The sequence below is a fragment of the Rhinolophus hipposideros genome (assembly GCF_964194185.1).
Source record: "Rhinolophus hipposideros genome assembly, chromosome: 26".
NCBI classification, from domain to species: Eukaryota; Metazoa; Chordata; class Mammalia; order Chiroptera; family Rhinolophidae; genus Rhinolophus; species Rhinolophus hipposideros.
Genome location: NC_138072.1, coordinates 9577905 through 9599374, shown reverse-complemented (window position 1 = coordinate 9599374; position 21470 = coordinate 9577905). Strand labels below are relative to the sequence as shown.

The following is a 21470-nucleotide window of genomic DNA, read 5'->3' as shown; positions in this document are numbered from 1 at the left end:
CCCCCATCAAAAAATCCCTGGCATGTTATTTAAGTTAAAATACCTGGAGAACGCTGAATTCCTAGGTTTAAAAAAAAAACAACACACACAATCTCTTTAAAGAATATTGAAAAACAAAAACACACCATATGGTTTCAAAATGACAATGGAAACATTTGTTTATCTCGGCCAGAGGCACATTTCATCAAGCTGTTCAGAATCTGAAAAATGGAATCCACCCCCCAGCAGAAGGGCTGCGTAAGGAGAGCAAGCACATCTGGCAAGTCCACGTCCACTCTCCAGGATCCCTTAGCTACGGAAATGCTACATCAAGACAGCTGGAAGGGCTCTTTCCAGATTCTTCCATTCAGCCTCTTTGCTCACCTTACCACTGAATCTACAAAGCTGGTGGCAGTGGTGGGACCAGAGTCCCACCTCGCTGGACAGCCTGCACATCTCTCTCTCCCAGGGCCAGGTCCCTCCACTCTATTTTCCCTAATCTTCTAAAAATGCAGCCTGAAGTGTGTTGTCATCTCTGGGCGAAGGCCTAGGAGTCAGTGACCTCCCGGGTTCTCACCCAGATTTGACATGGGATCAACAGTGAGTCATTAGCCCTTCTTTTACATCACCATTTCCTCTAGGAAAAATGATCTGTCGTTGTTTCATATCTTTATATGAAAGAATCCAGGACTAAGTTACATCACCGTGTTTGCCCCAGGGAGAAGTCAGTTCAAAAAGTGCAGCTCCCGGAGTCGGCCCTAGGGGTCGCTGTGGAGGCACAGAGGGCTCCTGCTCCCTCTGGAGGTCAAGTGGTCCCCATCTGCCTCTCCAGCTTCAGAAAGCCCAGCCTCCATGGGGGTGGACGTCCTCAAGTCAGGCTCCAGGCGGGCTGACCTCACTTGGCAACAAAGACTGCCCAACTGCTTCAGTTATAAACAGTATATTTCTTTGAGGGTTTTTCCTAGTCCTTGAAAAGTAAAAGAAAGGAGAGGAAATCCTGACAGAGAATGTGGCCTAGGTTAAACGTAACCACAATTAGGTGCTTAGAGTTAGTACCAGCAATGATGCAATAAAAGGGCAGGAATTAAACTGGGTCTGTTGCGTATTAATAACTCAATCATTGTGGAAGTCAAGAGGTTCCCCGTTTGTCTTTGATCTCTCTCTCTCTCTCTCTTTCTCTCTCGGTTTCTCTTTCTCACACACCCACACACAGAATCTTAAAAAATCAAATTCTTGAACATCAAGCAAAATACTAGCCGTTGCTGGAACTGCTAGGTTCCAGCAACGGCTAATATTTTCTTTCATTGGGCAATTGGCCAATAGTCCAGCAATTCGTAAGCAGAAAGACGTACCCATGAACAGAATCTCAAGTCACATTCCCCCCAAACACAGTGCTATTGATATTCATTCTACATTCTAGGATTTCACTTGGAAAATGACAGAGGAAATCGAAAAGGACTTTGTTTGGTATTAAACGTTTAACATTCACGTGAAGCAACGACGAAGGAAACCTCACCGTGATGTTTCAGGCTGTATATTTTCGTTTATCTAATTCAATACGATAGAATAAACCAACACGATTATTTACTTTCTTCGGTTGCCTGGCTTAGAGAGTCCACTCCTCATCAACATGAATTGCTTATTTTCTTTGCAAAGAAAGCCCAAGATAATTCCTCACTTCTGATTCTCTTTGTTCTGACTAACATCCCATTGCAGCTGACAGAAGTTACTGATGGGTGGGTCCACCTTACTTAGGCTCAATGAATGGGACATTTGGATGCCTCTAATTGACATGCTTTCAGATCATCATAATAAAGTACATGCTATATAGAGAGGTCCAATTCATACTCCCAATTAATTAAGATAACTTTCTGATCATCTTTCTGTTCAATGCTACTTCAATGTCCTTTTGATCACAAAGGTATTTTATTGTTAGGTGATGACTTTTGAAATGCTATGCCTAACAGAATTCAGTAACCCCAAATAAATACCTGGGTCAACAGGGCATCTCAACATGGGTATTACTGACATTCTAGGCTGGATAATTCTTTGATGGGAGTGGAGGAGGGGGCCCTCCCCTGTACATTCTAGGATGGTTAGCAGTATCCCTGGTCCCCACTCACTAAATGCTGGTAGCATTCCTCCACTCGCAGACAGGACTACCAGAAACCTCTCAGGGCATTCCCTGGGGGTGAGGGCAGGGTGTGTGTGAAACCACCACACATAGAACCACTACGAGTGCCCAATTTGTTGCAACAAAAAAGGCAGAGGAAAGAGAGAAAATGAAACTTTTCGTCTCTTCCTTTTTTTGATACTCCAAGCTGCTACAGATGTTAATGGTCAATCATTTGGCATCTTACTCTAGTTGAGGGAATTACTCTTTCTAAATTTCTAAAGTCCTTCTGCAGTATCTTTTAAATAGATGTGCCTTGAAATTCACATGGATTGTCAAAAGGAATAGAAATCCACCAATTCCCACTGGGCAAACTATCCGTAAACCTTAGCATAACTTCACTTTGAGCCTTAAACTAACAGCATGTGAAAAGATCAATATGAATAAACTCAAAACTCATCAAACCTCTTCTTTAAATGTTGACACAGTATTATTTATATCCCATAAATACCTTTCTTGACTAAAATTCATCCTAGGAGATTGGCAATGGGCCAATTCTATTCATATTTACTGTATTTATATAGTACGCTGGGCCAAGGATAATATTTAAGACAAAATATGCCTGAAGGCATATACAATATCTCTTATATTTTTACTTTTAAATCTCCACAGTGCTAAAAAGTATTTAGTCTGAACTGTAGAAAATGTCCCATAAAGGCCTATCAGCAATATGTAATGATATATAACTCATTGACTATAATTAGAGCATTTCTGCAATATTTGAGCTGCAGGCACTCCCCGAACGCTAGTAAGTTAGTGGTCAAAAAAATGAACCAGTGATCTTTCCCATGCCTTCATTTCTGAGGCTTATGCCCCTAGCCGGATTCACTACAAGAAATGACAGGCATACTCCCTCCCCACAGCCACTGCAAAGTCCTCAAGAGGGAAAGTGGGTGTACAAGCCAATGCTGTACTTTCAATTTACACTTTAAAAATACGGCGCGGTGATTTTTCTCTTTTCTTACTTTTATGTATTTGTATCTGGGGGGAAGGATTTCCTATATCCCAGTGTAACTAGAAAGTGCTGGAAAATCAGTTCACCTACTTTCTATCAAAGTATTCACAGTCCTTGCACAGTGGGACCAAATCTGCTATTGATATGGCTTTCTGTTCCTGCTAAATATCCATACCCAATAGTCTTGAAGAAGCCTGTATTCTTTGCATGAACACCGATGTATATATTTTTTATATTGGACTTATTAGAAGTTTTCATTTATTTGGGGGTGGGATGGGGAAGAGAATCCACACACTGATCTTAGGTGCCGTCCTCGGAAATCCTAACAGGCTGAGCATGTTTCCAGCTTGGTAATGGCCATGAACCTGGGTTTGACCATCTCAGCCCTTTAGACTAAAATATGCCTGAAAGAACAAAGAATGAATGCCCTCCTCGGTAACTTGCTCTCTCCCTAGCTACCTAATGATGAAACCAGACCTCCTGTCTGTTCAAAAGTTCTGGCCATTCATACCTCTTTTGCAGGTAAACACTAAAGGGGTGACTTGTTCGGTTCCCCCATAACACACTTGCCTGTCGACTCAAATACCAGTAGAATAGTTTGCACTTGCTAGAGAAAGCAAACTGACTCAACCCCACTTGGTCTCAATGGTTTTGTAACGACAATGAACTTTCTTGCCTAATATACCCTTGGCTCCACCCCAGGTAAAAAGCTTCACTTCCCGCGGGGAATAACCAGGGTGGAGTGTATTTATCACCACTGTGGTAGACAGTGCTATAATTACAATAATAAAAGCATCCTGCTTGCCAGGATCTCCTGCATCTGCTCTGCTCTTGAACTTGAAGAGGAGAAGCTGCAGCAAAAGGTAGCTAGGAAGACTGGGGTCAGCTACTACCTGGGCTGACATGCTAAGACCCTGAAGTAGGAGACATGGCAAGCCACACAGCTGCAACTTGCAGAACTAAAAATAAGTATTAAAAAAGAAAAGCTCTCCCCTACAATTAGAACCTGTAGGATAAAAGTATCGAGATGGCCATGTTATCTATTTAGGCAAGATAGAGACTCTGTGAAGGCAGTGAGCAAGTATACAAGGCATGGAAAGGGGAGGAGAGATAGGGGCGACCAATGAAAAGTTTACAACTTGGGGTTTGGACTCACAAATGTTGAAGCTTTTTTTTTCTTCTTCTTCCTGGTATTTAACCCTCTCAGGTATCACTGGATGCTTCTTTCCTTTTTTTTTTTTCCTTTTTTTTTTTTTTTAAGAACTTGGAAATAATTCTAAGCTAACTGTCCTCTTCCATCCCTCCCCCTTCCCCAGCTCCTCAATAAATCATTTCACTCCTTTCGCTGCTGTATGCCAACTGGCTTTGAGGACACTGCCCTCGGAGAAGCCAGTTTGCTTTTTGTTTTTTTGTTTGTGTGTTTGTTTGTTTGTTTGTTTTTGTTTGTTTTGTTTTTAATCGGCTGTCTTCTACTCTGTGGTTTAGGAATGCACCAAAGCCACTGCAGGATCATAGGGCTCAAGGGGGAAAAAGATAAACGCAGGAGAAAAATGATCTGCTGCACCGGCCAGTTGAACAAGGCAGGTTTGAGTGAATTCTGAAAAATAACGTGAACTCAAACCCCTTTACACATCGTCAGAAACGACGTTGTCCTTTCCACCAGTCCAGGCGAAATCAAAAGAGGACCTGGTTACAAGAGCTGGCCTTTGGGGAATGTAAACACCCATCTGTGGTAACAGATTCAAGAATTGGGGGTCTGGAGGTAGGTTTTTCGAGGGGTCTCTCCAAATCGGGTTGTCTTGGCGATGCTGACATTTTTCGGGGAGTTCAAGACAATAGAGAAGGCTGGGGGAACCAGCTGATAGGTCGGCACGGCAAGGGGCGCCTTCCGGAGAGGCTAGTCTTGAGCCACTTTTTTTTAACCCTTCGTGCACCAGCTGGGCTGGGTCCCCGCCAGTCCGGGCCAAGAAAACAAACCCACCAAGATTCCCCAGTTGAACTCAGACCCAGGGAGCGCCTCTCCTGTGACAGAGAAGGGCTGACTTCTAGCTGGTGGCCGATCAAAGAATTTCAGGCGATTGAAAAAAAAGAGAATAACGCCTTAGGAAGGACAGAGGCGTTGGGGGGGAAGGGAGGAATGGAGAAAATACAGTGGAAAGGCAACGTTTTCAAGCCTAATGTTCTGAAGCACACAAGTGGAAAGGAGGTGGGTGGGACGAGGGACAGGCGAAGGGAAAGAGGGAGCGGGGACGCGGAGAGAGGGAAGGGCGGTCCCTGGAGTGGTGGCCGTTTGGAGAGCCTAGGGCAGCGCTAAGCCTGGGGGAATGGAAGCATAAAACAGTACTTACTTTCCGAGGGGTAGAAGGGCGGCATGTCTATCTTGTAAACCTCCTTGGCGTAATACTCCTCGTCGCTCCGCTCGCGTTCGCAGGCGGCCGCCCTCCGGCTGGCCTTCTCCTTGAGCAAATCCCTGGTGCTGTTGTAGATGGAAATCACCTCCGGTGGGACGTCCTCGGGTTCGGGGAAGTCTTCTGGGGGGCTGGTGAGCTTCAGCTTGCTCAGGATCTGCCCGCGGATTGCCTCGATCCTCTTGCGCATGAACTGGTCCATATCGAGCGTGCTGCAGGTAGACAGGCAGAGCGCGGCGGTGACCAGATGCAGGAGCAGAAAAGCGCTCAGCACACAGTAGTGCATTTTTTTTTTTTTAAGATGGAAAAAGTTAAAAAAAAAAATAGTAAAAAAAAAAAAAAGGAAAAACAGTACCAAAAAAAAAGAAAAAAAGAAAAAAGAAACCAACCACTCTCAAAGTACAGATCAGGTAGTTTTTTTTTTTTTGTTTTTGGTTGTTGTTGTTGTTGTTGTTGTTTTTAATGTGAAACTTTTGCAAACAATCGAGTCAATGTCCAATAGAAAAAAAAACAAAAAAAAAGGTATCTTGCTGGAATTCCTTTAAAAAGAAAAGGCCAGTAGTTTCCCAAAGTGGAAATATTGAATACACGATGGGCAGGGGGAACCCTCACTTGGGGGAGGAAGAAAAAGGTTTCTTGGAGCGACGAGATGAGGGGGGAAAAAGAGACGAGCGGCTATTAGGCAGAAATAAATTTAAGAGGAGGAAACTGAGTTCAGGGAGTCAGTTTCGGGTGCGGAGTGGCGGATCTGAACTCGGCTCCTCCGGCCAAAAGGGAAGAGATGAAAAGGTCCCGGGGCTGGCAGCGCGCGGGCGGGCGGGCGGGAGGGGCGCCGGGGGCGCTGCGCGGGGCCGCGCCGCGGTAACTGATGTGCTTACAGCGGGCGCGGCGGGGCCCGGCCGTCCACGGCGGCGCGGAGAGCAGGAGCGGCGGCCGCCGGGGAGCGGAGCGGCGCCCACGTGTGCGAGTGTGTGCGTGTGTGCGCGCGTGTGCGCGCGCTGGGGGCGAGCCCGCCGCGCCGCGGGGAGGCGGCTGCGCCGCGCTGGGCGCTCGGGACGCGCTCGGGTCCGGCGGCTGCCGCGGCGGCGAGGATCCTGCTCCGCGAGGCGCGCGCGGGGGCCTGCACCCCGGCCGGAGCGCACCGACCCGCCCGGTCACTCCGCGTCGCTGCCGCCGCCGCCGTCGCTGGCGCACGCGTCCAGCCTCCAGCGCCCTCCTCCTCCTGCGCCGCCTTCTGCTCGCGCTCCAAACGCCAACCCGGCGACAGACGACCGGCGGCCGCCGCCGTGGCGTGCACCCCCTGGGACCGCTGGCGGGGGAGCTTTATTCCTAAGGGGGATGCGAAGGGCTTTCCTTGGACCGCTACCCTTTTCCCACCTCTCCTGGTCTCTCCCCCGCTTAGACTCTCTCGCTCGGGGTCGGTCGGCACTTGGCACTCTGAAATAGACCCTCTTTCTTTCTCCCTTCTGCAGCCAGGCAGCCCCTCGGCTTGATCCGAATGGCTCCCTAGACCGTTATACTAGGTGTCCATCCCTTTCCCCAGCCCCTCCACTGGCGCTCTGCGCTCCCTCCCTCTCTCTCTCTCTCTCTCTCTCTCTCTCTCTCTCTCTCTCTCTCTCTCTCTCTCTCTCTCTCTCGCTCGCTCGGAGCTTCCGGAGCTCCCCTCGGAGCGAACCTTCTGCTGCCAGCAGATAACATCACGATCTTGCCTGGGAGGAGAGATTTATAAGTTCCCTCTGAACCACGTGTTTGCCTTCAACAAAGTGACGTGCTGGGATTAGAGTCAGAAGTCCTCTCGTTTACTTAGACCACGAGCTCGCCCTGCACCGTTCAGGGGGTGTGGAGATGAGAACGGCTGTGGGGAAGGAGGGGGCGGTGGAGTGTGCGCCCTGACAACAGTGATTTACGGTATTTACTTTATATAGTCATTTTGGACCCCTCTGTTGAAGGACAAGCTATCAAGCCTCCCGTTTGGATTTAGTGGGGTTCACTCACAGCCTCCCAAATTGAATCACTTGCTCTGGAATAGAAGTCTCCTTTCCAGTGTTGTGTACACACACACACACACACGCACACACACACACACACACACACACACACACACACACACACACAAGCATCAGTTTACTGTGGGCCAGCCCAGCCCCGAAACAGGCCTTCCCCTCTAAGATTCACCTCCTATCTTTTTAGTGGATTCATTTTCTGCTATGCTAGTGCCTCTTTCCCAAAGCTTATTATAGTTGGTTGTTTTCACTCTAGTCCTTTATTTGAATGTGAACTGCTCAAAACAGAGCTCCATCTTTTTAACCTAGAAAAGAAGCATTATTTGTTTGTTTCACTGTTTGAATGAATGGATATCTTCTTCATTTGCTGCCTAAGCCATTTCTTGATACGGTTTTCTCTTCTCTTCCCCAGCCACACGTTAGCCACCAATTTCATTCTTTCCACAGCATACATCCAGGAAGCTGGAATTTTAAGTGTTTGATGTCTACTGGTATACATTACACATAACTTGATATTTTCTTTTTCAACCTAGTCCAAATTAGATGAATAGAAGAATAATTCTTGCCACTGTTCACTTTTCCTTCTTTTATTTTATCTCCAGTTACTCAAAGTGAACATTCTCACTGGATCGTAACTGGCCATACAGAGTAGACAGATTATTTAAACTGGAAACTCGGCTGAGTTTCCCCCCAAATTCAAAGCCTCTATATTACTATTCCTTTTATTATAGAAAGGTCATGGGAACTCTCTCTAACTTTTGGAATTTACACTTTACATGTATATGGGACCCATATTATTAGTCAACAGAGGGTTGGATAGTTATAACAACAGCTAACACTTACTACACTTAGTGAGAGAGATGGGTGTACGTGGTCATTCACTCTTCACAACCTGTAAAGGAGGTATTGCCATCACAATGTCTATTTTGCAGATGAGGAGACACATCATGAAGTACCTTGTTCAAGACTATAGTAGAGCTGGATTTAGCAGCCAGGGTCCCCTCTCTGTGTTCCCACCCACTACGGCACACTGGTAGCAGAATATGTCTGACAGAGGGATTCTGTGGTGAAGTAAGTTTGGGAGATATTAGGTCCTCCATTACAGAATCACACTCCCCATCATCACATTAAACGCTCTGAACATTTTGCAGAAAACTCAGTATATTCCAAACTCCCTTGAACATGGAATTTCCCCCCCCTATTAATACACATCAGAAAACTCTGGAATAAAGGAACTGTTCCAATTTACTTCTGAATAATTCTGAAAATTGTGTGTAAATCAGCACCAGCAGGTTCCTTTCCTTGAGGCCAGTTTCAAATTGAAGCAACTGGAAAGGCGATCGACAGGGCTACCACTCCAATAGCCAAAGTGGAACTCAGGAGGAGGGAGTGTGGGGCGAGGAGTTTCGTGAAGTTTTTACCCTTCTGAGTTCGGTTTTGAAAAGTGCAATAATCCAGGTCTACACAGAAGGGCAACGTGAATATTCTCACAGCTGGGGCAATGACGGAACAGAGTAGGAGCTGCAAATGGGAGCCACTGAGTGACGATGCCACTTTGGGGTATGGCTGGTTACCTGAGCCACCCTGGGCTGCTGAGGACGTAGGTTCAGCCTCCCCTCAAAACCAGGGAGCCTACCTTCGAGGCACAGACACAAACACACCCAAAGTTAAGTGAATTCAGAATACACTGGACAGAGCCACCAAAGTCCATCTACGTCACTTCTAGAAAAACAACTTAGGCCATAAATTCTTCTGACAATTAACCCCCCCCTCCCAACATAAACACACACCCTTTTGTCCATGCTACTTAGTTTGTTGAACACTCAGTGTTTCCTTTACAACCCCTTAGACTCCCAGACCTATTCATAATAGGCTACTTTTTTTAATTTTCCCAAAGCCCAGGAAGGCAGGATAGGGGAATGGTTAGTGAAATCTTCTGGTGTGTGGGTGCCCCTTTCTACAGCTCAGGTGAGCAATCCTTTGAGGATATAACAGGTAAAACTGTAAGAGCTGTCTCCTTGGCAACCATAAAAGGATACTTTCTTAAATAACTCTTTTGGAGTCTTTTCATTTTGGTATCTGAGAAGTAAACATTCACTGCATTTGTTGAGATCTTGGCATGTGCTAGGGACTTCATACAGTCTTCATGGTAAAAGGCTTTTTACCGTGTTTCCCTGAAAATAAGACCTAGCCGGTCCATCAGCTCTAATGTGTCTTTTGGAGCAAAAATTAATGTAAGATCCGGTATTTTATATTATATTATATTATATTATATTATATTATATTATACTATAATATATTATATTACATATTATAAAGACCTGATTTTCTATTATAGTAAAATAAGACCAGGTCTTATATTAATTTTTGCTTCAAAATTGCATTAGAGCTGATGGTCCAGCTAGGTCTTATTTTCGGGGAAACACGGTAATCTATATAGACCATCTTCAGCAGGCAGGAGACCAAATTGGTTAAAAGGGCAGGCTCCAGAGGCAAGTTTTCTTGGTTCCAATTTCTGTCACTTTCTGGCTTTGTGATCCTGCCCAAGTTATTCAGACACATTGTGCTAGTTTCCCCATCTATGAAATGGGGTTAACATAGTACCAACGATGAAAGATTATGGTGAGGATTAAATTACACAAGGTTCAGAAAGCACTTCTCACACAGCCTGGCACCGAGTATATGCTCGTTACATATTACCTACCATTTTCTTATTCTCTCATTTCTTCATTTTTGTCGGAGGATGTATAATATTATAGAACACATGTGGCCTCCACTCTTCTTCAGATATAAATAGAATAGAAAAGCCAGGGAAAATGCCAGTAAGAATTTGCTTCATGGTTATACCTCCAAGTAGTTTCTGTAAGTACATGGTCATTAAGTTCCTTTACCCTTATGGTATTTTGAAAAAAAAAAAAAATGGCATTTTGACCCCAGTCATGGTAGGAAGAAAGGAGAAGAAAATACAGTTTTGGTGACTAGAACTCTAAATGACTATCAAAGTCAAGTTATGTCCAAATTCCAGATTAAAGTCTCATTATGTAACACCCCAAAATGGAATTCTTTGTTTTCCAGATCAGAGAGGTAGAGGGTGCAGCTGTTTCGACCACTGGCCCCTCTTTGCTCTTTAATGGATCTATTCATTTAAGTGATGGGGAATTCCTGCAAGGGGCTAAACAAATGTTTGCTATCAAAACAACTGTTCATCCCTGTCCTAGACCTCTATGGATCATAGGCAAGAGTTAAGATCTAACAGGTCCTTCCTGATTCTGATGCAAGCATAACTTTGTTTATGACAATTTTGCAAGTATTCCCCAGTACTTTCAAGCATTAAGAACCAGGAAGTGGGGATAAAGAAATATATGAACCTACTGTACTGGATTACATCATACTCTACCTAGTGACACTTGATAAATGCAACATAACCCTTTAATGTGAAAATACCCCCAAGAGCCTTTAAGGTTCTCACTTCTAACTTTATGTTTGATACCACAACTCAAAAACAGTATTTAGTCTATACCAATTTTTGTCTCATGTTCTATGTTCATTTCTCTAGAGAAATAAGTTTCTGCTCTCAGAACACGGAAGTAGAAAGGTTAGTGATTTCTCCAAGAAAAGTGATCCAATTGTTATTTTCCTTCTGTATCTATCTGTTAACCTAAGAAAGAAGTGATAAGGAGAAAGCAGGGGACAATGGGCAGGGAGAGGGGCTTAAGGAGAAGATGAGAGACGGTAAAAGATAAAGGGATCAACTATAGAGACGGGACGAGAAAAAGCAGAGGTATCAGTAGGTTTTGAGGTTTTCGAGATACACTCCTCACGCTTTAATGAAACATAGTAGGAACATTTATCTGTTCCTCTGGCTTGTGATTAGCTGATGGATTATTGCTTCGGGCTTTTGGGCCTTTATGTCTCTACAGGTCTCTACACTTCAGCTCTGTGAGTTCCAAAAGGAGGAAGGCTTTCTCTGGGAGGCAATCTCTCAGTGACCTGGGCTTTGTCAGCCCCAGGGCTACTGAAATCAGCTGCAGCCGCTGGTTTCTTGCCCCTGGTGAAACCCATCCACTCAAATCACATTAATGACTGATATAAATAAACAGTATTTAGTGACTGATAATAAATGAACATTATGGGACAGCTGTCACACAATATAATATGGATACATGCTTTATAACACACTAATGTTCATAAGAAGAAGCCAGCAGCAGAATTTTCCTTAGTTTTGTGTTTGACACTCACCCTTACAGAATCTGTACTCCTATGTCACTTAGCTGGCCACCCCATGAATCCACAGACACACTTCAACAAAGCAAGAAGCCGGAATTAGGTGATGGGGAGAAAGAAGTGTGCACATAGTAAAAATAAAAATAAAATTGAGGGAGGGAAAGACAGGGTAAATGATAAGAAAAACATGATAATGTTCTCATAATTGAGAAGGACGTGAAGCAGAAGTTTTATTTTTAAGACAAAGCCTTTAAATGAATTTATTTGTCTGTCATCATTTCAGTGGGCTTCATAAAGTACGTAAAATTCTGAATGTGTAAATTTCCACTAGCAACGTTATCAATCTATATTTCAAACAACCTTACCTTTCAGCTGCCTCAATTATTCCGGTTTTTAAAAAATGATAACAAAATAAAAACTAACAAGCAACAGTAACTACACATAAAAAGAAACCCTAGAAGTAGTTTTTCATGTTAGAAAGAAACACTAATAAATAAGTATTTGAAAAAGCAAAGTGGAAGTATACTTTAATAAATATTTTTAAAAGCAAAGCTACATGAATAGTTCTGATTTGTAAACCTGGAGACTTATGGCTACAGACTTTCCTTGATGTTTGTTTCAAGTCTTAGGAAAGAAAGTTCTTATAACTGGGGTGATGGTATAATTACCACGCATACCTGAGCACTTTTAAGAGTGAAGGGGATACCATTCATGAACACCTCAAGACAAAAGGGGTGAACAAGAACTGTCCCTCAGAGTCACTCAGTGTAAAATGAAGCCACTTTAAAATCGGAATCTGTAAAACACATCAGATTTTCACCTTTTCTTGGTTACAACAGTGATATATTTTCCAAGCCTTTCTCTTCTTTGCCTATGCTGCAGATTCTAATAATCACTATCAGAGCTCTAGTTTAAAAATGCTTACTTGTACAATTCCAGCATTTATATAAACATACACCACCCCAAAACAGAAGTCCCTAAAAGATACTCCATCAAGATTCTTTTGAGCTCTCTGAAAGCCAATTTGCCTCCTGGAAAAAAAGGATAAAGAGAATAATGACTGGGGATTAAGAAGCATTTCATGTAGCCAAATTCATTCTTAAATTTTGGAAAATGAACAATCGATAAAGAATCTAAAAAGTAAGAATGAATTCTATCCCCTTCCCATTTCAGTGAACAGAAAAAAAGAACAGAATGTTTTGGTGCTTATGGGTCACCCAATATTGACTTTCTCCACGTCGATCTTTCCTATTTAATATACAGTAAAAGCTGCACAAAACCAGGGACACCTGGAAAGTTAACTTCAGCTGACTGACAGGTTGTGTTTTCCTGTTAACTTGAAAATTTTTGTGATCAGCCTCCCGACAAGTTCTGGTTTCATTTTAGATTATGTTCATTATATCGATGTGTCCTTTGAAGTACAAAGGCAATTATCTTTACAGTTGCTATCCAGTGGCAAGCTATGTGCTATAAACCAAAGAAATACATCCCCAAATAGGTATGTGCTACGACCCAGAGACTTCAGCCATACACACAAATTATTTTGGCTGAGTGATTATTAGACATGTTTTTGGTTTTTGTTGAACAGATCAGTGACGTTCATTAAGGTCACTAAACAACAGACTATTATAAGATCAGTCTGCTCCTTTGGCCAATTGCAACAAATCTGATCAATGCTGTGGTTGTACTAATTGTTCAGAAACTAGCTTCTCCTCTGGACGTGGGGGGAAAATGGTATCAATCCGTTAATTCAATGACAGCCTAAATCATGCCACCTAGAGGACAGCAGTGGTATGTCTTACCACTTCTTATTTGGAGAAAACCAACATGCTCAATTTTCTCTGGGTGTTTTCATCGACAGCTTATTCAACAATCATGCAACGCCATTTTGCTTATACAAGACCGGGTCTTGTATTAATTTTTGCTCCAAAAGACGTATTAGAGCTGATGGTCCGGCTAGGTCTTATTTTCGGGGAAACACGGTGTGACCTGCTGGACTTTAAACTTTTGTCGGGGGGATTCAATCTAGAAAAGGAACATTTACAATTACATGGATCAGAAACGAAGGACAAATCTATTAACCACCTAATAGTCTACATGCATAAAAGAGAACATTTCCTGAGATCCTCAGACACTGTGCCTACTGTTCAAACCCTTGCAATATGAACAAATGTATCCGTCTGATTTCCATGCTAGCTTCAAAAAGTTTAAGAAATTTGGGCAAAGACACAGTTCACACAGAGTCCAAACTGAACTCTGAACTCAGTTCTGATTCCAAAATCATTCCTTCGGTCATCTAACAATAATACTATTTCCGAAAATGGTTGATGTAAAATAATTTCACGGAGTCCTCCTAAGGACCCAAATATGGCAGTCTTGTATGATGCAATCTAGTGATTCCCAAGGTTCCTCCCACCTGTAGAGACGGATTATATCACCTTGAACCTTTTGGACTATGAGCCTTTATATTTATAATACACTTAAGAGAGGCCAGTGTTATTGTACAAAGACAAATATTATGTAGAAACAGCCCTGATGTTATGCTTGGTCCTCTTCAGTATTTAGGATAACTGCTGTGTCTGGCTGCCTCGCTGATGTTTGCAGAGCTGATGTCAAACCATTGTTTATGTCCATTCAGTGGGAGGGGACACATTTTTACCTAAGATTGAAGTCTGGATCTACAGGCGCAAAGAGGCAACTGTCTAGTAGCCCGAGGGTGAATCAACAGCTGCAACACCCCCCACGCTTGAGGACACAGCTCTCAGCTGTCTCTACATTTGAGCCCCAGTTGGTCCTGACCCCACACAAATTTGGTGTTCTCGCTTTGATGTTTATGAACCGATTGCATTAAAAATGCAGGATAATGATTCAGGGGTTAGAGAAACTGTTATTTATACAAATGTGGTTAACACCTCATCATTTTAAGCTGGCTGTGCTAATAACGCTCATTGTGTTTTTTGTTTTGTTTTGTTTTTCCCCAAATCTGCAACCTACATTTGGTCTGGCAGGATGCCGAGTGTGTGCTGGAATAGAGACTGGAGCTGCTGGACAACTCTGAGGCCTGCACGGACAGCACCTCTTCGGGAAACCTCTTAAATAAGTGGGCTCCCCGGTGTTAAGTCCAAAGCATGGGAGTTACGTTACAATTCATTACAACTCTTAGCATTTTCTTTAATGTCAGTCGCTATTCTAAGTCTCTCAGCACCTATGTGAAACACCATTCCACTTCCAAATCTATTGATTAATATGTTGAATCAAGTTTCAGAAAAGCTCCCCCAGTGAGCAACTTCACTGGGTCTACCTTTGCTGCAAGAGTCAGTGAGAGTTGTCTATCCAGCTGGCCAGAATTCAAAGTCCTGTTTTCTTGGGGAAGGAATGAGAGAGCTTTTTGTAGGCACGGAGTAGTTCTCTCTCCTGTTTCCAAAATTTGTTCCTGCCAGTTCACCTCAAATAGTCTTCAGACTCAGAATATCTGCAGGGCTCAACACTCTCTCCCCATCACTAACACGCCGAGTGGAGACAACTATCCATCACACTGATGGACCCTAATCCTAACAGATGAATTTAAGGGAAGCACAGAGCAAATTCCCCCCACTGTAGTGTTCCCAGTGAAAAGGAAGTGGACGTATCAATACAGGAGCGACCAGGTACCCTCCTCACAATTCTAGACAAGCTTCATTATTCTAGGTCCCGTGTGAATGCACAACTGAGCTTTTTAACAGTTTATCTTTTAACAAATATTTTTTAAGTCATGGTAGTTCACAGATTTATTTCAAGTTATCACTTCATCCAAATGGCCCCACGATTCAAATCATAGTGAGAACCTACTGCAGTAATTTAACTTTAAAAAGACAGAGGAGATTCAACGTTTTGGTCTTTATAGGAGTAAAATTATGCCTTATTTTGCCATAAGGAGCAGTGTCACTCAGATAATTCTAGCACAGTTCCTGGAATGAGTGCTCAGTTAATGCTATATAAATACTTTACTTTGTAATTCTAAGAAATTTAAGTCAAGAAACAATTGTAGCTGAAGTTATTCTACATCTGAATGAAAAATGTACAATTTGCTGTTATCCATTGCTGTGGACTGAATGTTTGCGTCCCCCACAATCCGTATGTTGAAGCCCCAATCCCCAGTGTGATGGTGTTTGGAGGTGGAGCCCTCTGACAGGGTCATGAGGGTGGAGCCCTCCTGAATGGGATTAGTGCCCATAAAATAGACACAGAGAAAGATGAGATCACTCTTCCCCAAGTGAAGACAGAGCAAGAAGTCAGCTGTCTGCAAACCAGGAAAAAGGGTCCTCACCAGACAGCAAATCTACTAGCCCCTTGGTTTTAGCCTTCCAGACTCCAGACTGTAGGAAATGAATATCTGCTGTTTTAGCCACCCTGTCTGTGGTATTGTTATAGCAGCCGGGACGAACACACTCACACACACACACACACACACACACTTCCTCAATAAACTACAAATGTTAAAAAAATTACGTGTGTGTGTGTATACGCACATATATATGTAATGATTTTTCAAATGTTTGTTTTAAAAGTAAAATTTGTGTGGTACAAATGTATCAATATATTAAGCACGAAGTATAATAACGGTACTCTGGAGTCATTAAAAAGGCTGAAAATACAGCTTCAATTTCACTTATGATTCACATATGTACTAATGAAAATCTATAACAAAAATAACAAAAAATAACACAGAGAGGGAGGAAAAAGGTATCCAAAGAATGCAAAAGTATCAGTTTATTTATTGGATCACCTATCTCTTCTCCAGAAATATTTATGCTCTTTGAAGATTCCTTTACAGGCATTTTCTTGGGCATTATACCTTTAACTCTTTAGCGACACAATTTATGTCTTTCGTTTCTTCCATGCTCTGTTCACACTTCGACTTGAGGAATTCTCTGCTGTTGTGTGTTTAACGAGGACATCTCTTAACTGTAATCAAATGGCTTTATAATTAAGTACTGGACTCACCTGTCCAGCATAGGTGACAGGATTAGTGTAGTTGGTGGCCACTATTAAGTATATGCCTATGTGCAAAACAGTGATTAAAAAGCCCTACGAGGTTTTCCAGAATTTAAACATTCCCTTTTCACCCACTGGTTGTAAAAGACACAAAATACTTGGAAGAACTTGGAATTACCCTCACGTAAACCTTCTGGAACCTCCCACTGAGTTAGTTCAGGTTCTAAGTACTGAAGGTGAGAGCCTTTGAACTATTCCATTCAAAGGGCTTCCATGGTGTATTTTTCAGTAAATATATGCAGAATGAATGCTAGGTAACTTGAAAATAAATTCGGTACTCCAACTCCAAGTTAAAATGCTAACCTACTGAGATAATCTACATTACTGTCCGTCTAACACAGGTATCATCTTTGACTTTTGAGATTTCAACTGAAAAACAATTAATAACCAATACTAAACTATGTGAAATACTGAGAACGTTCACCCAGCCACATAAATATCCAGATAAGGAGTAAGGTAATAAATAAATTTCCATAGTACTTTGTAAACAAATAAAAATAACTCTTTATTACTATATTAGTCTAAATCGTTAACAGAGAGAAAATCCAGATATTGTTATAGATAAATTGGTGCGAGGAGGGGGGTACGGGGGGGGGAGAGTAACAGAAAGGCAGTTCTTTTTAGTTCCCTCTTTAAAAAGTTCAAAGACAATGTAGGGAGATGGAATGGATGCAGAATTATTTATCCGATTGATGTTAGAATTTAATGTGGGTACAATATTTAGGGTAGAGGTGACAGAATGACATTACTTAAACCAGGGGTGTCCAAACTTTTTTCAACATTTTTTACCAAGGGCCATATGTGGTAAAATACACAAACAGCTGGGCCACTCACTCGAGGTGAAGTACGTATTTCCTCACCTGGTTTATTTAAGTAAACTAAATATATTTTTGGAATTTGCTGAGTGGGCCAATTAACAATGGATTGCGGCCGCAGTTGGCCCGCGGGCCTCAGTTTGGACACCCCTGATTTAAACTATTCATCTAAAGATACACTTAGATTCTAAAATAACATGCTCATCTTTAGATTCACATTCATATAAGGTAGTATTTTGCTTCAATATTCTCCAGACAAGATGTAGAAATATTAGTACATATAAAATATCCCATTTTTATGATAAAAATGATGTCATTTAATTTATATAAGCCTCTATATATATATGCCTTCTAACGTAAGCGATATATTTTTTCTTACAGTGGCAACTCAACTTTATTTTGGACTACAATAATTTCTGAAAGAAGAAAATCTGCAAATATTCTCTTCCTTTCAGTTTGAAAATCTTGTTCAATTTTTCTAAATTAACCTAAGGACTATATGATGAGTGTATGTTTCAACAACATTTTAGTAAATGAGAAATTATTTACCCATTTCTATCACCCAAATATACTATGCAGAAGAATTTTCTCAAAGCTTTAGTAAGGTGCAGAAAGAGATTGATAACAAAAAATAGAGCTTAATCTTTAATTCTGGGGAGAAAAAGTTTTTAACTGCTGTAAATATTTTTTTTTTCAAAATTACCTATGTTAGGTTATGTTGAAATATTTACCTGTGTCAAGTTATAATGGGATATTTAGCCCTCTTGTATTACTATTGAGAAATATTTGCCCACATTTATGTTATACTGACAAAATGGCAGTTCTATAATTTAATAAGACACTAAAGTTCAAAAGCTGGAATAGATACAAAACTGCATTTTGAACTTTGCTGGTTTAATCACTTGATATCTTAGGTGTAGACCTTTCTTTATGATAACAAATACCAGACTACGGACTAATTTAAGATTAGCTACCTACGTAATACTTACAACACTCCAATGGGTTTGAGAAGATAAACATCTCTGTTCCAGCTAGTTTGGGGCGAGGATCATCTTTCGATATATAACAGATGGCAATATGTACACGTGGGTAGTAAGAGGGAACTATTTTTATTATGGAAAGATGGAGAAGGAGATGGAGCCTTAGAAAAAACCAGATCACATTTATTAAATAATTCCCCTACAAACTTTAGATCCTAGACCCAGTTTCACAGAAATTTTGGAATAATTCTACAGTCTTTCTTTCTCTTCTCTTTTTATTTAACAGCTAGATACTAAAACTCCATTAATTTAGTAATCTTTAAGGCAACAAGAAGGAATCAAATCTCAAATCAGATGCAATATTCTCATGTAGACCACCTGTTGTCTAATTCTACTGTTTCACTGGTCAGTCAGACCATAAAAGAATTTAAGGTAACTTAAATGTTAGAAGAAGGGGAAGGGGAAGAGGAAGAGGAAGAAGAAGAAAAAGAAGAAGAACAACAACAACAACTACTACCAAAATCTGTCAAATATGCTTCCTAAGAAATCACCTCACTGCGTAAGTTAAACATGGGAATTTCCACCTCCATAAATTTCTCATACAAAAATAACCTAACACTTAAAAATAAAGCTAAGTCATTATTTATGTATATTACTTAGCATGGAAAAGGAAGCAATAGAAAAGTAGAGATGTGGTCTGTTTCTTATATCGTATTTGCCAGAATATCTAAAAATTAAGATTATCACCCCAAATCAGAAATACTATAATTAAAATTTTTCTACGTAAGTTTTCTCAATAGCTCACCAAAACAAACACCAACTCTTCCCCCCAAAACTATAAACACAGAGGTCTGTAAGTTGCAAGGTTGAAAAATACTAATTTCAAGGAGTTCCTTTTAATTATGCAGAGTATTGCGTTTCTAGAAACACTGAAACAAAACACCAATATCCACGACCAATAATGTAAACCTAAAATGATCCTGGCAAAATGCATCTCTCATTGGACAAGGAGAAATATTTCTTTTTACAAATATCTTGAGGAACAATGCTTAAAATTACACCAAGTCTGAAAACACAATTTTAACAAAGTTTTATGTAGAAAATCAAAGTTCGTCATCATAAAAAGTCTTTTGGTTTTCTTAGAAACAGTATCCTTGTAATTCCCCAACTTTCAGAGCATGAAGGGCTTTGCTAGGAAAAACAAAATGGCTGTAGGCTGTGTGTTCTGTGTAGTTTTACGTGTTCGAGTCACTTGCTGCTCCATCACTCTCTTTGTCCCAGTCTTTCATGGAGGCTCCCATCATGAAATCATCACGTAGGATCGTCCATCCGGGCCCCTCTTCTTTCACTTCAGCCTGAGGACAGGTACACAGTCAAAATATTAAAAAGTCAATTTAATCACAGGAAAATTAAAATTCCAAGCGACATAACAAACTTGGCAACACGTAGTTTTACAAAAGGAGTAAAACCAAGACAAAATATAGACTAGCTTTATTTATACACTATGATCATACACGCACACGTATGTAGAAGAGCTGTATGTTAACAAAATATTTTTACCCCATAAAAGAATCATGAAAGCAATTTTTGGTTGTTGTTTTTGCAGTGGGGGAAAATATAGTAAAATCTAGGTTTGGTATCAATTTTTAAAATCTTTTGATAATCAAAACAGTCTTATTATTTTAAGTTCACTGATAATTTATTAGAAAAGTTGGCAAACTATTTAAAGACAAACAGAAATTTAACAAAGGCTTTTAACCCAAAATAAAAGAGAGAAAAGGAAACTAACCGGGTACTGTGATAGGGTTTTATAAATGCTATCTCATTTAACATTTGATAAAGATTTGAACCAAATGTTCTCTATTTAAGGTTACGACTCACTGCCTGACTTAATCACAAAATCAAAAGACTAATCACAGGCTAAAATTATAAATAACTGAAGCAGGCAATAAACATAATAGGTAGACAATTCATTTTGTTTATTCATAGGATTTATGTAAAGCTATAAATTTATATGAGAGCCTAAGAATTACAGCCTCATTTCATGGTACAACAGTACCACCTTGTGGTCGTAACTAGGTAATACAACATAGATAGAACTACCAGCTCGGTGATTTCATCGCACAAATATTTACTGAGCATTGTGTGTTAAGCACCATTGTGAGTGTTGGAAATACAGTGATAAACAAAACAAAGTCCCCATCTTCATGGAGCTAACAGTTAATGTTTTTCTATTTATGCCAGTCATATAAATACACAATCTTAGAAAAATCTCTAAATATGCAAGAACCCATGACGTTTGGTTAGAAAACAGTATTATTTTTTATGGGGGCTGTTAACCATATAAAAAAAGCAATTTTTAAGAGAAAAGATATTAAAGATATTTGCTGGGTTACAAGAGATTATTTATTTAATTCTGCTGAAGCTACCTTTTAATTAAACAAATACAGCCCTGAAACAGTCGTTCCACTTAGAAGAACAGGACGCTACTGCCAACAGGACACGTGTCCCACTGTGTGCACTCCTGTCTTTCTGGGATAAAGAAGGAAGCCGGGTTTGTGCCTAAATGTCATCTGAAAACCGGGCAGCATATAAACGTGAGTGAAGATTTCAGAACTGACCCAGCAAGTCACAGAGTGTACTTCGTACTCTAATGTAACAGATATAAAGGAATAAACAACATCTGTGCCAGTTACAAACCAACAGTGACACAGGCCCAGCGCTCCCCGTCACCCGGGGGAGCCAGCCGGACAGCAGGAAGGTGCTTTGTGACCCATCATGGGGGCGCAAACCGCTCCATCCCTCATGCCTACAGCTTCAAACCCACCTTCCTAACACCACTTCTGCTCGGATCACATTAAGTCAGCTAACTGGAGAAAATGCCCCTCTCCCTGCCTCG

The 21470-nt window shown here is 41.3% G+C and overlaps 2 protein-coding genes across 4 annotated transcripts in view; both read right to left on the bottom strand.

Moving 5' to 3' along the window:
* Positions 1-6667, bottom strand: part of TGFB2 (transforming growth factor beta 2) — a 77036-nt gene extending 70369 nt beyond the window's left edge. The window contains exon 1 of one of the 3 annotated variants that reach the window (XM_081039265.1): positions 5456-6667. In XM_081039265.1, the coding sequence (XP_080895391.1) occupies positions 5456-5801 (346 nt within the window). In that variant the 5' untranslated portion in view covers positions 5802-6667. The remainder of the gene's footprint in view (positions 1-5455) is intronic. The other 2 variants (XM_081039264.1, XM_081039266.1) reach the window with 2 other exon arrangements.
* Positions 6668-16467: 9800 nt separating this feature from the next.
* RRP15 (ribosomal RNA processing 15 homolog) overlaps positions 16468-21470 on the bottom strand; it is a 33154-nt gene continuing 28151 nt past the window's right edge. The window contains exon 5 of the mRNA XM_081039070.1: positions 16468-19926. Coding sequence (XP_080895196.1) covers positions 19807-19926 — 120 coding nt within the window. The 3' untranslated portion in view covers positions 16468-19806. The remainder of the gene's footprint in view (positions 19927-21470) is intronic.